A 15,247-nucleotide genomic window follows, 5' to 3' on the forward strand; every position below is an offset into this window, starting at 1 on the left:
CAGAAGCCAAACAACGAGCCTGTCAATTCAACGTGCCTCACATACACACCCATACACGACGTGCCTCCAACACACACCCAGATGTATGGCTGGGTGCACTCCGGCATCACGGCGGGCTCAAGCAAGCCACAGGCACCGTGGAAGTTGGGCTCTCTGCTGCTGGGCATGGTTAGGCACCAAGCAAGCTGCCTTCCTCATGCTGGCAGTTCACACTCCTCCTCACACTTGCATGCTCCATCCCTGAGACATCGCTCTCTGGGGCCCTCTGCTCCGTCAGAAGAAGCAGTTTAATGCAAAGCTGTAGCAGAAGCAGGCAGCTTCCTTATTTTGGTTATTTCAACACTGAAGTGAAGCCCAAACCAACCTGGGAGAATACAGCCCTGGAAAACAGCAAGCCTGGAATGCCAGGGGGAGGCTTAACAAAGACATAGGCTTTGAGTCTTGTTTCTATAAAAAAAACAGACTGCAGGAGGCTTGGATGTTTGATGCCTACGGAAAGCAAGCAGCATGTTAACCAGCTCCCTTAACGCTTGCGTGTGACTAAGAGGAAGGCAACCAGTCACAGACATGTCAACCCACACCCAGAAGCAGTGTAAAGTCCAGCGAGGTTCAGAACCTCACGTAACACCAGCACAAATGGCCCTGAACCTACGAGAGGTTTCAGTTATTCAAGCTTAGGGTAGCGCATACTCCAATAAATACACGCTGGCCTTCCAAACCCAAGTGGATAAAGTAAGAAAATTAATCTCTAGAGGAAATCAGTACCTTCGTATACTGTGTTGCATCAAAAGAGATCAGTAGGAAGAGAAACCAGTTTCGTTTTTAACTCTCTAGCAACTTCTCCTTACACTACATATAAAACCAAAGCGAAATGCCTAAACATTAAAAGGCCACTGGCAGTCTAGAAATTCTTGCAGACAGACGCACAGCACCACATGTTGGCTGTGAGTGAAGGTTCAACAACTGCAGACTATTCTTACCCAGCAGATCGTGTTATGTACACGGTGTGATCAAGACATGCAAGTACATACAGAACATCCCGACACTGAACCTCAGAAACCCAGGAGATGTCTGCTAGTCTTGCTCAGATTAGGCGTGCCAGTTTCTTTATCCTGTTTATTCATCGGTAGCTCAGACTCCACATACCCATTTCGTTCTTCCTTTGCTTCAACTAGATTCACCGAGCAACCGAAAGCACAACCCCCCTGGGTGTTAGCAATCTTTTTTAAACTCAAAAGTCTGGAAATCCTGACCTGACGCCTTGTTCTGTTATCTGTATGCAAGACAGGCACCTCGCTCACCAAAGATTAAAGTATTTCAATTACAAACGTGTCCCATCATACAGAGGAAAACCAAAAACAACGAAACACAGGGCTTAGATCCATCTTGCTTTCTGTAAGTCTGCTTACATCTCCTTTTTGACACTTTATTGTTCTTATTTGGGATTTAAATTCTACTTGCAACAACATGTTCTACTCTGTCAACAGTTTGCATCTCCAAAGCACAGTATCCACTGCCATCAGTGGGGTTAGCTCTCTAGGGTACAGTTCATGACTGTGCCTGTTGCATTGGGAATTTGGAATAGAAAGATTTTTTTTTTTAAAGGTAAGTTTTCAGAAGCACCATACTCATTCTCACTGGCAGCCAAAAGCACAAGCTTTCAGTGTGCTGAGTAGAGCCCAGGAAGTACACAAAATGTGACTAAGAGCAGATTAATAGATGGCAATCTACACCTGCAAAGCTAAAACTGACAAAGGCAGAAAATCCAATTGGCCTAGAAAAGCAGTGACAGTCTTTACGTTTGCCGAATGCTTACACGCTACTGCTGGAAGAAAAAAGTGCTAAAAACTTTTGGTGGCTTCAGTAGAAACCTGAATGATGTTCAGAGGGCCACCATCACGGCCACCACTGAAAAGCAGTACGCAGGCTGAAGCTGACATTTACCATCGCTGGAGTCAGAAGCTAGAAGGCTGGATTCCTGATTCAGTCCATCCTCTTTTTTTTTTTTTCTTTCCCTTAAATAAATCACAAGACCATCCTTCCTCTTTGCTTTGTAGCAAGCACTGTAGCAGATTTCTCACTGAAGCAACACGGGCTCAGATAACCCGAGATAAGTCGGTCTCTGGTTTCACTCCGCAGCTTCGTTTTCAAAACAACGGCCTTGGTGGCCAGACCTGAGGCCCTGGTTGTTGGCCCTGGTACGAGGCTGGAAGAAATCCCCCAGGTGACATGAAGAGACGAAGGCATGTGCTACTCGTCCCTGGGAGAGCCTGAAATCTGCGTCTCTTGATAAAGCTTGTTTGGGAACACACTGACAACAAAGTCATCGACCAACAATCCTAAAAGAAATGTTATTTTTCTCCAAAAGCAAAGCAAGTTTGTCACATACCAACTGCAGCCAGCAAGCTGAGCAGCTTTGGTCTTTCAGTTAGCTGAGACACTTATGCGAGCCTCCAGGGGAACACAATTTAACCACCACGCTAATCTCGACAGAAAAGAGGAGGCAACAGGATGCCTGCCTTACCCTAAAGAAGAGGCTTCAGCCTTCCATCAGAAAGCTATTTCCAGACATCCTCAAAGCTATTATTAGGAGGGATTGGGAACAATTTAAAGATCCGAAGTCTGGCTTCCTTGCCAATTCAAAATTAGAGGAAAAACTCACTTTTCTTTAAAAGCAAACAAACAGAACAAGTGAACAAAAAGGGCTCGATACCACAGGCACCCAGATATTTTTTATCCTGAATCCCTGTCTCAGAGCACTGCGGATCCTGTGCTGTACCTTCCTGCCGACAAAGCAGCTGCGAGTCACTGAAGTGGGACAGCAAAACCCCCAGGAGACAGGGAATTTCACTGCACGTGAGCCTGACGAGAGGACGGCTGGTGACAACACGCTTGTTCCCACGCTGTGTTAGAAATGCCCAGCCTCGCCGACAGCACCAGGCCTTCCTCCGCACCCCGGCCACGACAACTGAACAGCGCTCCGAGTTCTGCACCTCTGGCAGTGCTTAACGCTGACATCCTGCTCCACTTGGCATTTTGAACGTAAAATACAAGCGAGTAGGATGCCATAACCCCACCACGGTGCAGGCAGAGCCAGGGGTTGCATCACCCAGGGCCACCCCATGGCACTGGCGTTGTTCAGACCAAGGGCAGCCGAGCAGCAGCGCGTCTCCTAGTGCACTGTGGCCTTTTTGCTAGCGTGCTGCCTCGAATTTTAGTGTGAACAAGGCCATTGGAAGGCCTCGGGGTTTTGAGGCTGACGTGCACAAGGCAATAAACCTACCAGAAGCGACCCTCTGCCTGCAAGCACAGCTGCGGTGCCCGGCGAGGATGCCCGCAGGAAGGCAGGAGCGGGAGGCAGAGCAGGCACCTGGCAGCAGCTGCTTTGGCTGCGACCACTCGGGAAAGGTGCGAGTAGAAAGAGCTCCCAGAGGGCAGCAGATGTGCCGCTCATGGCTTCCTTCTCCAAACTGCAACAGCTTCGCCGTAATTCAACGCTGAATTCTTCAGGTGCCATTTATGTACGTTAATAATCCCTTCCCAGGCCCTCTTCCATTCCAGCTTCAAAATCACAAGCTGGGAAGGATGCTTTATCTGAAGCGTCTCTTATTTCTCCTCTCTCATTTTCTCAGCTGTAATTAGCTCGTGGCTGAGAAGCTGCTACTAGCAAGCAGCAGAGCCTGCCGCAAGCAGAGCTCCGCTTGCCTCCTCGCTAACTGCTGCAGCACCACTGAAGCGTAAAATAAAAGGAAGCTGTGATTTTACCTAAATCTAAAAGCACAAAGGGACAAAGCCTACGTTACATGGCCCGTGTCTCCTTTGACGTAGCATGGGACTAATGGAAAAATGGGCTCACGTGCAGACTAACGCATGCCAAGGACCGGCTGGCTGTGCGGGGAGAGTTTCAGGAACAGGAGGCACCCCAGCAAAGGACAAGTTTTCAGCTGCCTTGCAGTGTTTCGTGCTCGCTGCTAGAGAGCTGTTGTATGGTATTACAGGGCATGAGCACGTGAGCCTCGATGGTTCTCTGCTGGGATTTCAGCATTATGGTAAAAAATCTGAAGCCACTTTTTCCCAGAGCTGGAGCCTTTCCTTCGGTGCTCGCAGATAAGAGATCAAGCTTTCAGCAAGGGGAACGAGATAAAAAGCTGCATTAATCAATAGGTGACAAAAATACTCGGAAGTCAAATTTACACCATTAAATGTACACCATTTGTGATTCTGTAATTTGTAATTTACACCATTAAATGTACACCAGTACGCCATTAACTGAAAAAGCAGAAATTTTTGCTGCTAGAAGGGATTGCATTAGAAAGCTAATGGAGGTCAACTGCACTCAAGAGGGGGAGGAAAACTGAGGCACCCACACCAGGGGGTGCTGAAACCCCAAGTCAGATCTCTCTGCCTCTTTGTGCCCCAGATGCACACAGTTCCTTGCAGCTCGGGATCACATAGTAAATCAGTCAGGAGGTGTGTGAGATGCCAGAGCTGAAATTTATTTTCATTCACCACAAGCAAATGCCTTGGATCTGTTTTTCCTAGCAAAACCACAAAACTCAGAAGATGCCAGTGAAGATCAGGTCTATAAATCCCGTATGTTCCCTGCTTCTGTTCATCTCAAGCTGTGATCACAGGAGATTTTGTAAACGAAGGGAATATGCAATCTGACAGAGGAGTTTTTCCTGCAGCTCAGATGCCTGTCACACTGACAGCAGGGATCAGCACTGCGAGAGGAGCCTCTTTGCTCCCTTTCACTGTCACAGCCAGTTCTGCACGGCGCCGGCCATGCTCCACGCAAAGCCCAAGACACCCAGCAGAAAGACACTCGTTACTGTGAACACTTCGAAACCAATCTCTTGCACGCCTTGGCTTCAAAGGGACCATTATTTCATTATTTTACATGGCTTCCTTGTTTGAAATGCTCGTCACCCAGAGATCAGAAACCTATTGCCACATCAGATTTGTTTCATTTTATTTTTTTAACTACTGACATTTATATTTAATGAGTGTGTGTAGGATTTTCTTTGGGGGATCAGGAAATAAAGGGTTGAGAAAAGGAACAAAAGAAAACACTTTGCTGGGTAGTGATTGCTTGATAACGATGTGGATTTATTCTGAGTTTTGTTTTATGGGCTTTGCACTTTCTTGGAGGTTGAAAGATCTTTGAGAAGACCCTCATGAGGCACATGAAGGCTCTCCCAGTACACTACAGCTACAAGTGATTAAGATACAGGAGTGTCATCTTGTGAGTGGGAATGGAAGAAAGCAAGAAGCAAAATTAGGAAGTTCCACATCCCAGTCCACACACTTCTGCCATATGAAATTAAGATAATCTATTTTAGGTGTTTCTGGGATTTATCTTGACAGCATAGATACTTCCTTCAAAGTCTGGATACAGGAAACATTTATTCGGAAGCTTTTCTGCCTTGTTGACGTAGGTTTTATTTTAAAAAGCTTGTTTTAGTACCAGGCAGGAGATGAAATGGTGAAACTACCGCAGACAGACATTAAAAATGATCTGCTTTGGATGCAACCAGACAATGCTCTAAAACTGCGTACAATGCGTGACGCAACACCAAACTTCTCAGCGAGCAGTCAGGGGATGCTTCACACGCTGCACAATGCATCCCACAGGTACAAACCCAAGCTTCTCCAGGAACGACGGCTTGGATTTCTGCTAACACACAGCTCAACCTCTTTAAGAGCTAAAAAAGATACAGAACATCTCCTGCAATATAAAAGCTGATGACTGGAAGTACAGAACGGAATTTCTCAAGATTTAAGTGCAATGCTATTAATCTAAGAATTTTTTCTAAATGATTCAGTTTCAGTTTTAGCAAGAGGTTTGTATCAAACGCTGTAAGAACTCCCCGTACAGGTAGAAACCATTGGAAAATCCCACATTCTTGGTGCCTTGTAAGTTTTGTCTAATTTCTAGTGGAGTACCAGCTATTTTCACTCACATTTCATTGCCAAACGCAAAATGTATGGCTATTGGGCTTCTCATTAGCAGGGCAGAGCATCTCAGAGCCTACCAGCCACTGCCTCTGCTCACCTGCTGTGCTTTACATCTTCCTCCAAGGACTCTGTCTTGTCACATCACAGCAAAGACAACCCTTTAGACAGGGGACAATTCTCCAGTATTTCCCTGCAAAGCAGCTCCCTCCCCTCCAACTGCTGGTAAAAATCAAAAGCTATTAAAAATGGCAAAGTGATCAGTAGTCCCCTTAACCTGTTCATTGCGAGCTGTCTGCTTGGCAGTAAGATAGCGAGAGGCGCTTGACAGACATTGAAATGATTCCCAACTATTTCACACCAGTCGCACAGTCACAGAGGACATCCTAAAACAACCCAGACTTCTCATTTACTCTTGGTTCTGTCCAGGGAAGTAGTTTTGCACAGCAACCATATTAACAGAGCCATAACTGAAGCTCATAGAGGAGGCATGTGCAGGACCAGCAGGAGTTTCAGGATGGATGCTGTTGGTTTTTGCTCCCTCCCAGGCTCACGTTGTGTTTAACCACCCCAAATTTTGTATTAGGCTGAAACTCTGCATTTTAAAGACAGGACTTCTAACTGTACACTTGTGCAGCTTGCTCTGGTCCTTCCCCATCCTGTCCTGTAATTCACTAGTCTGCCCTCTGCCATCCTTGGAGTCTCACCTTCCACATCAACACTTGGCAGTCATCGGCCCACAAGGACACGCTCCATTCAGATCCTTCCAGAAGCTCCCCTCTTTAATTCCATGCTCATCACAGATCTTCCTCTACCCCCATGCTGTGAGCTGCTGGGCTATCTCCTCCATAAGATAATTGTTACCTAACTCTAACCCTTACAGGCACAGCTTAATATTCATGGAATTACACGCACGACAGCTGAATCAAAAGACTCGGAGAGGAAGTGCTTAACTTTCAATTCTGGGGTCAGTTATTTCTAAAAGGTTTGTTAGAAGACAGCTGGGCTTGCATCGCCAGTGGCCACGTGCCTCGTGCATGACTGAGCACGACTGGGGCAGTGCAGATCTTAGAAGACTCCTGAAGGATGGATCCAAGCAGAGCACTGCACACGTTTCTGTGTATGTTATCTTCCCTGAATGACACCTCCGTGATTCAGCAGCCCAATACATTAATTTTTATGGTGTCAGTTTTAAAATGCAGGAAACACTACAGACAAAAGTTGCAAGCTGTGCACTCAGCCTGGGGAACTGTCCCACCTTGTGCAGTGGCCTAAGGGGCAAGGCAATCTCATGTAATCTCTTCCCAAAATATGCCTCAAAGAACAACCCTGCAAAACATGCATTCAGTCATGTTATCTACACAGGTGCGTCCTTCTATGACACAAAAATGTAGTATATTGTGCTCAAAGAACAAACAAATATTTAAATGAAAATAACTGGAAGCTTTAAGCGCAGCGTCTAGAAAAAGTGCTACCTTTCTTAAAGGGACTTTGAGGCAATGCTGAAGGGAGGGAGGAATTACTTCACGATAAAGAATGTTTACCTGTCAGCTCATGACAAAGCTACAGCTCACACACCACATTAGCCGTTCTTATCTCCTTTTTAATGTTTTGTTATTTATTATTTACACAATTAGCACTGGGCAGCTTCAACTTACAAGCCATAATTAGTTGGTAAAAAAATATTTCTTCCAGTTAAAAATATCCTTCCACCTCCTACACAGAGAAAGCCAAATCATTAATGAATTCTGGAAGTTTGAAAAGATCGTGCTTACATTACTCCTTACAAAAGAATGTACTTTGCTAAGATTGCAGGAGAATGGTTTCCAAGTGAAGCAATAAGCACTTGGAAATGTGAGGCAAAATCAGTTTTGGGGAACATGCTTGAATATAAGAAAAAACAGAACAAAAGCAATAGAGATACATGAGAAAAAAAGTGCAAACAATGCGTCCAGAGCATTTAGTCTTTGCCATGGAAGCCAGTAAATGCTGCAACTTAATTTGCCTAGATTTTTTTTTTTTTTTGCTGTCATCTATTTGTGAAGAAGAAACTAAAGAAAGCTACACAACTTCTTAAAAGGCCACACAAAAAGCGTGAACCCAATAAAACAAACCCACTGGTCAGCACACATTCATTTTTAAAATTGCTTCTTAATAGAAATTGTTAATACAGACCACTCATTTGTTTTTAGTTTGTGTTGTCACATTTGCACAGCCATTATTTAATAACATTTGCTTGGCCATAACAATCACTCCCTGCCATTCACCAAGTGCTGGGACAGAAACTTACCCTCCAGTGCCTGATTTGCAAATACTCACTTGCACGTCAGGAGTTACAACTAGGAAAACTTCTCTGTGTAATGTCCTGTGTGTGACACCGCTGCCCCACACTGCGTTACACCAAGTCACCAAGGACAGACCTGCATATTCTGGTTCTTATAACTCACCCAGCACCACTGCAAGTGCCCCCCATCACCACAGAGTAAACAAATGCTTATCTCATGTTCAGTGTGGATGATACTGCAGGTGCGTCCCGTGACACACATTCCCCAGCCAGTGGCAGTGTAGTTGTCATTCAGACCAGACGAACCAGCAGGCAATCCTTTCAGATTTATCATCTAACCCAGCAGCTGAGATGTGCTCATAATGCCTGGCAAATGTAAAAAGGATTGCCCCACAAGCTGCCTGACAGTGCTGAGATATTCAGTCGTTATAGGAAAAGGCCAAGGACATTGCCATCACTCCAGGGGACCATTTTTCCAGATGCTACTAATTATTAGGAGGCTGAGTAGTCACATCAGGTTCATCTATGCTAAAACAGCAGGGTTTACAGCAACACTTATGAGTGCTCCACGTTTCTGACAAACAATTGCAAACACACAAAAGATTACGAGCAAAATTCATCAGTCTCCATGAAGATGAGGTTAAACTAGTTTTCACCTTCAGTCACACTGTGCTACATTACTCTTATATACAAAAATATCGGATCCCATTTGCAAGATGCACAGCTTAAGCTACCCATATAGAAATGCATGCAATTACATAATTGAGACTTTAATCACCTACACTCGTAAATTCTGAGAGTGCATGAGCAACAGAGGTTTAACCTACGAGGGTTTGGTCAATTTTTTCCTCACCTATTACTGTGCTTGGACTTTTCCCGGTCTTTTTCCTTGTCCTTCTTGTGCTCTTTGTGCCGGTGTTCTCGGTCTTTGTGTTTATCTTTGTGTTTGTGAGAATCTGCAAGCAGAGAGGCAAAAAAAATTAAGCAATGAAGTTGGGAGAAAACTCCATGCCTCCCTCATGAACCTCTGCATGTTTCCCCACCCCATTCCAGTATTTTGTGAGATGCAAAATTTGTAACAAAAATCTTAGTTTTCAGAGCTCCTAAAAGGATTTATTGTTCCTGCAGGTCAAGTTAATTTACCTTGGCAACAGCTGCATTTATACGGTCCTTAGTTCAATGATCTTTAAAACCTTTACAGATCCTGAAGAAATACGACCCATTTTGTGAAATAGGTAAGTATGGCTACAGCAAGTTGAATCTTTCTGCATAGATGGGAATCCTACCTTCCTGTGCCTGTCAGTATTTCATGTCAAACAGATTACAAGGGTACAGAAACCGAGCATAAAGCTGAAACGTTAGGCTTGCTGGATCTAAAACGTAGCCACTATTTCCACAAGTATCTAGTCTAGACAAAGAGTACCAACTCTCCCCCCCCCTCCCCTTAAAATCATCTTATTTTTACGCCCACATGGCATGACAGGCACGCAGCGAGGGAAAGATCAAATGATGAGGGAAGAGGAGAACAAAAGATGGAGGAAGAAAAACAGACAGGGAACTCTCTCCTCATGCAGTCTCCTGTAGGAGACGCTAGGAGACACTTACCTCCCTTCCACAACAGAGCCCAGACAGTGCAACGGGAGAGCTGTAATGAGCACGCGCTGGTGGAAACCCACCTACACAGGTCAGGGCTGGTCCAATTTAAGTGACGAGTCAGAAATAGGAGATGGCACTCAAGTGAGCATACACAAACACTGTAATTTTAGTGGTATCCATTTCTACTTCCAGTAACATTTTCCATCCTCGGTGACAACTGCACCATGCAATAAACAATGAGGTCCTCCCAAAGCACCAAAGAAAACAAGATCCGCCACAGCGAAAGAGCAACAGAGCTGGAATTGTAACTAAGCACTGACAAGCATTTTTAGGCCCATAAATGTTCTTTTTAAGTAGATCAGGAAGGAGCTGAGGCTGAATTAGCACCTCAAACCCAGGACAAAAGGTGCAACCACCTACAGTCAAGGTCACTCCTGTAAGCCATGCCAAAACACTCCCCTCAGCTTCTCTCTTTTTTTTTCTTTTCTTATTTTATACACATTTCTCAAGCAACTAAAATTAAATAGCTCTTCAGGATACCTAAAAGGCTGTGATGACTTTGGCAACTGCTTTCGGATAATAGTGCCAGCACTTCCACCACAGACCTTGGATGTAAGGTGGTAATGATTAATTGATTGTAAAGATGTTAACATGCCTCTGAAAAGGCGACTGCCCCCATATTAGAATAGGGAACTGCAACAGAAGGAGTTGGAGATTTCCACAGTCACAAGGGAAATGCATTGCAGAGCCAGGAACCGCCTCATCCTGCATGTCTTTTGCCACAAGTTCACTTTTCTCCTTACCTGACACCAGTGATTACAAACCCCAAATATTCAGCTGTTTTTTGGGGGGAGCCCCCCCGTCACACATTTCTGCTCGCAACCTGCTGCTGCCCTAACTTCAGGTGTTGCTGTCAGACGCCTGCAGTAAAACAGCACAAACCAACACACGAGCGTTGACGTTGAAGCCTCCACCTTGCCTTCTGCCTCGATCCTCCCAAAGTTGGCAACGCTTCCCGGTGCTGCCCTACACACCATATACACGTTTGAAGAGCAAGACTGAATTTTCTGTCCTTTGATACCCAGGGATGTGTCAGGATATGTGCAACATTTGGCGTTAGAGCATAACCAGCTCAGAGTTTGCAAGTACCCAAACAACAAAACCCATTTCCCAGCAATCGCTAACGAACGGTGCGGGACCTGACACCTACGCTCCCTGAAGTGCCAAGAAGCAATTTCTTGGTACCCTTCTCCTTCCCACCAGGACAACACACATTTCACTGGCAAAAGTGTTTTCGCAGCACATTTCACACTTCAGATTCTTCAATTTAGCCAGGAGCTGGAAGCTCAGGCTGTTTGCAAACTGCCTGCATTTTATTCCACAGAGCTTACTCCCCAGTTCCTAAAGCACCGGCTGAAGCAAACAGCCATCCATTGACACCTGATGAGTAGGTAAACCACTAGAAAAAACATCACGATGCTATACATAGAATGCACACTCATTTTACCACATGCTCATTTTTTAAGGGAGCACAAACCAACACACAATTTTTGTTCCAACAACAAACTGATGGAAAACGTGTGCGACTATTCAATGCTATTCTCTTTAGAGCCACGTGAGCATTTTTTGCAAAACCCCACAAAACGGAACAGTCTTTTCCTTTCATCTCCAGATGCCCTTCCAACTGACTTGTGCTTTCCAGCTGAAATTGGTATTTGCTTTTGAGAAGTAGTTCTAGGGCCATACCCATGGAGTCACTGGAGTCCAACAACGCAACCTCTGCTCTGCTGACAGTAACTCATTCCTTTCAGGCAATGCATGCCCGGTACAGGAGTGAAAAAAAAAAAAAAGCTAAACTAGCTCTGCTCAGTGGCATTTGTCTTCCCTAGCTTCCCATTGCTGAAAGACTTGTAGCAGAAAGGCCTTTTTATAGAGGTGTTCTGGCTAAAAGGCAGGCCATAGCGGCTGGGCAACAGGAGGTTGTGTGCGTGGTCTTGCAAGCAGAAGGGAAAAGCTGGTGGGAGAGCTTTAACCTGACTGCAGGCAACACGGGATATGTACTGGGCCTCTCAACACACCAGACCACACCTGAAATTCAGTACTTCCATGCAGGCAAGCATACTACCTCCCAGACACATCTCCTAAGAATTAAATTACTCTGGAATATTTGCCTAGCGCTCAGACTCGCTGCTGTTGCTTTCTGACACCATGCCATAAGGTAGGTTAAGACTGAGAACTTCTAAAGCTTTTATTAAATAATCTCAAGCTGACACATGAACATTACCAGAAGGCATTAAAGCTCTCAGATTTTTTTTTTTTTTTTTTTTTTTTTTTTTTGAGGGTGGAGTTGAATGTAGTTCAGGAGACTGGATTGCTAAGAAGGACGCAATGGCACGTCATATATTTTTTTCCAGACTGACTTTATCTAGCAGACCAAATTGATATTTATTTGGTGGCTGACAAAACAAGTTCAGCTATTCCAGTTTGTGTCCCCACTCCACAGAAACCAGTATGACATCCAGTATGACATCCTCTCCACTGCATTACACAGGCAGCAGAAAACTGAATTTAGAACAAAACTTTAGGACACAATGGAGCTCCTCACAGCAAACCTCATTAACACAGAAGCAATCAATGGAAACGCTCATGACTACTGTCTGTATCTTCTTTGATGTGCTTAGTGTATCAATTCCTAAAGGCATCCTTCAGCCTCCAGTAACTCTCCCCCAGCTTGCAGCCGACCAGCAGTTGACTAGATCCAGCCTCACACGAGCAGCAGTGAGGTCAGGCACTATCACACACATTTACATTTGTTTCCTGCCTTTTATGTCTTTCCTGATGTCTGCTCCCTCTCACGCTAAACAAGGAGATAAATGCGACCACTTCTCCAGGAGCACCAGCAGACTCCGCTATCTACTGTGAGCAAAGTTCAAATGCCCAAACGCCCGTGTGACATTTAAAGGATTTCAGAAGTCAATGAGTCTCTCCAGCCCCAAGGTTACAGTAGGGACAGGGGTTACGCTCACTGGGCAGGGATCCACCACCCCTAAGGCTCTCCCTTTGGTATCCACTAACCCAAACAGAGCGTTTGGCATCTCTTCTGTTCTAGAGAGCTTGATGTCTCTGGCACTGGATGCCTGTCTGTTAGTGCTGAGCCTGGTATGTCTCCAAAAGATTACCGCAGTCCCCCTGCTATTCCTGCCTTTCCCTCTGCACCTCCAACAATCACGAGCAGCTCTGCATTTCTGTACGTTGATTCATCTTTGAACTCTGTTTAATTACAAGGACGCCTGATTTAGGGATGGGAAATTCTAAGCACTTTTGGTCTGTGGCCCTGTTTTGTCGTCTTCCTCCCCCCCCGCCATTAAGTCTCTGGGGAAAGGCTGAGTCATAACCCTATTTGCAATACTTGTATACACGTATTACTGGAACAGTGCAGTTTTACTCTTTATCCAGGAACAGAGCTGTAAAAGGCCAGGCATCTATTTAACTACAGCATGGTGAGAAGAGAGCTGCAGGAAGAGAAAGCCCTCCTGCGGCGGGCAGCCGGCACCTGGGGAGGCAGCGAGCCAGAGCCTCCTCCCCAACGGGACTGACCCCGGCCTTAACGGGCTGGGCCGACCACAAAACCAACGTACAGGGAACTACACTCCTTTAATTCATACGAAAAAATTGTTTGCTTTTAAAATCTTTTTGAGCTTTTTTCTCTCCCCGCTCCCCCAGTAAAGTTTACTTATGTATGAAGGGAAGCAGGCCTACTCCTTACGTTAATATTTCAGTTTTTGTGGCAACATTTCTAATTAAACCCTGAAATTGCATAGAGAGACGTAGGCTCTTGTACAACAAATCAGTACAGTTAGTATTATGATCTGGGAGAATATCGTTGGCAGTTCACTTTAGGATCATCTTTTTCAAGTGCTGAAAAAAGGATGAGAGCAACAATCTGGCCTCTCTCATTTCTCTTAAACTAAGTGAGATAGCTGGCAAATTAACACCTGGTAACTCCAGCTCCTCATCAACAGGAGCTTTTTTAGCTAAATCTATTAGCCTTCCGTATTAGCTGTCTTTGTGTTCATGTTCTTGTAAGCTTTTTCAAGTACAATTTGAATACCTTATCAACCTGCTTACAGACAGGTTTCTGCTAACAGTCTGTTCTTCTGTTATATTTTGCTAAGTTTTGGGGATAAAGGATTTTTGTATTTTTCCTTCTGGTTCCAGCAATACCCCACTTGTTTCTCTCCATTAGACAGCCTAGAAATACCTCAACTAGTAAGTATGCTGATATTTTGTCTGTTCAAAGCACCACCTACACTGATGTCCAAAATGGCAGTTTAAGCTTACTTGATTCTTGGAACTGAAATCTGTCTCCAAATCTGAAGACATAGTATGAAGAAAGGGGGGAAAGTCACAGTACCATGTCAAAACAACACTTTAACTACTTGTTACTTCCATGACACTTCTGCTTTAGAAAATGGGCTGAAATTTCTGCCCTGAGTCCAGTGCCTTGATACTAGTTACAGGTTACAAGAGAAACATACGAGCTTTTAAGAAGTTCTCAGCATCATTGCTATATATGAGTGTGGTGTGCTTTCTGTTACCGGGACTTTTATCCATCTCAAATTTGAAGCACAAGCAAGAAATCCTTTGCAATTGCAATAGAGGATGTATTGTGTTACAGCAGGGGGATTCTACGTATGCAACTTTTCAGTCTCTTCTTTGGAAAGGGGAAGAAAGTCTTAAAAAACAAACAACAACAACAAAAAAAACCCTTCAGTTCCACTGCGAAATCATGCAGCTTAAAGAGACAATTCAGTAACGCTGAATTAGTTTCAAAAACTGGTCAAACTGAAATGTTCTCAAGAGCCGTCCTCACCTGAGAAATTGGTGGTCTCTTTACAGCTGAAACACCTCTTAGACCATTTACTACACAACTACAGCATTTTACAGTTTAGCCTAATTTCCTTCTCACTTGTTCTGACATAAAAGTAAGCAAAGCAAAAAGACCCCATATGACCTCAATGAAATGATTTCACAGATTTTTCTCCTCCTCCCAGGCTCTTCTCAGGAGCAGTCATCTTGAAGTGTAGATGATCAGAAAAAGGCCTCTTACCTTCAAGTTTTACAAGTCAAATTTTACCATTTGTTACCATTTATTTTGCTAAATCACATTACTTCTGAGTTCTAATTTCCCATATATGGGGTATAAAAGACTACCATTTGATTCATTAAGGTTCAATTGGTTAAATGATGCCTGGAAGGGCTGTGAATGCTCAAACGCGTGAACGTAGTTCAAGGTGTCTAAAACACTCTTCATATCCCTGGCAAAGAACATGTACTTTTGCCTGAGGCATCAGATCACAACAGTTTAGTGTTGGAGCAACTTTGACAACATATAGATTACACTTGCAAGTA

General features: G+C 44.5%; 1 protein-coding gene across 2 annotated transcripts in view; it reads right to left on the minus strand.

Moving 5' to 3' along the window:
• TOP1 (DNA topoisomerase I) overlaps positions 1-15,247 on the minus strand; it is a 66,929-nt gene that overhangs the window by 26,849 nt on the left and 24,833 nt on the right. For both annotated transcript variants that reach the window (XM_084538367.1, XM_084538368.1), the window contains one exon: positions 9,093-9,195. In XM_084538367.1, coding sequence (XP_084394493.1) covers positions 9,093-9,195 — 103 coding nt within the window. The remainder of the gene's footprint in view (positions 1-9,092; positions 9,196-15,247) is intronic.

The sequence above is a fragment of the Aythya ferina genome (assembly GCF_964211825.1).
Source record: "Aythya ferina genome assembly, chromosome: 16".
Taxonomy (NCBI): domain Eukaryota; kingdom Metazoa; phylum Chordata; class Aves; order Anseriformes; family Anatidae; genus Aythya; species Aythya ferina.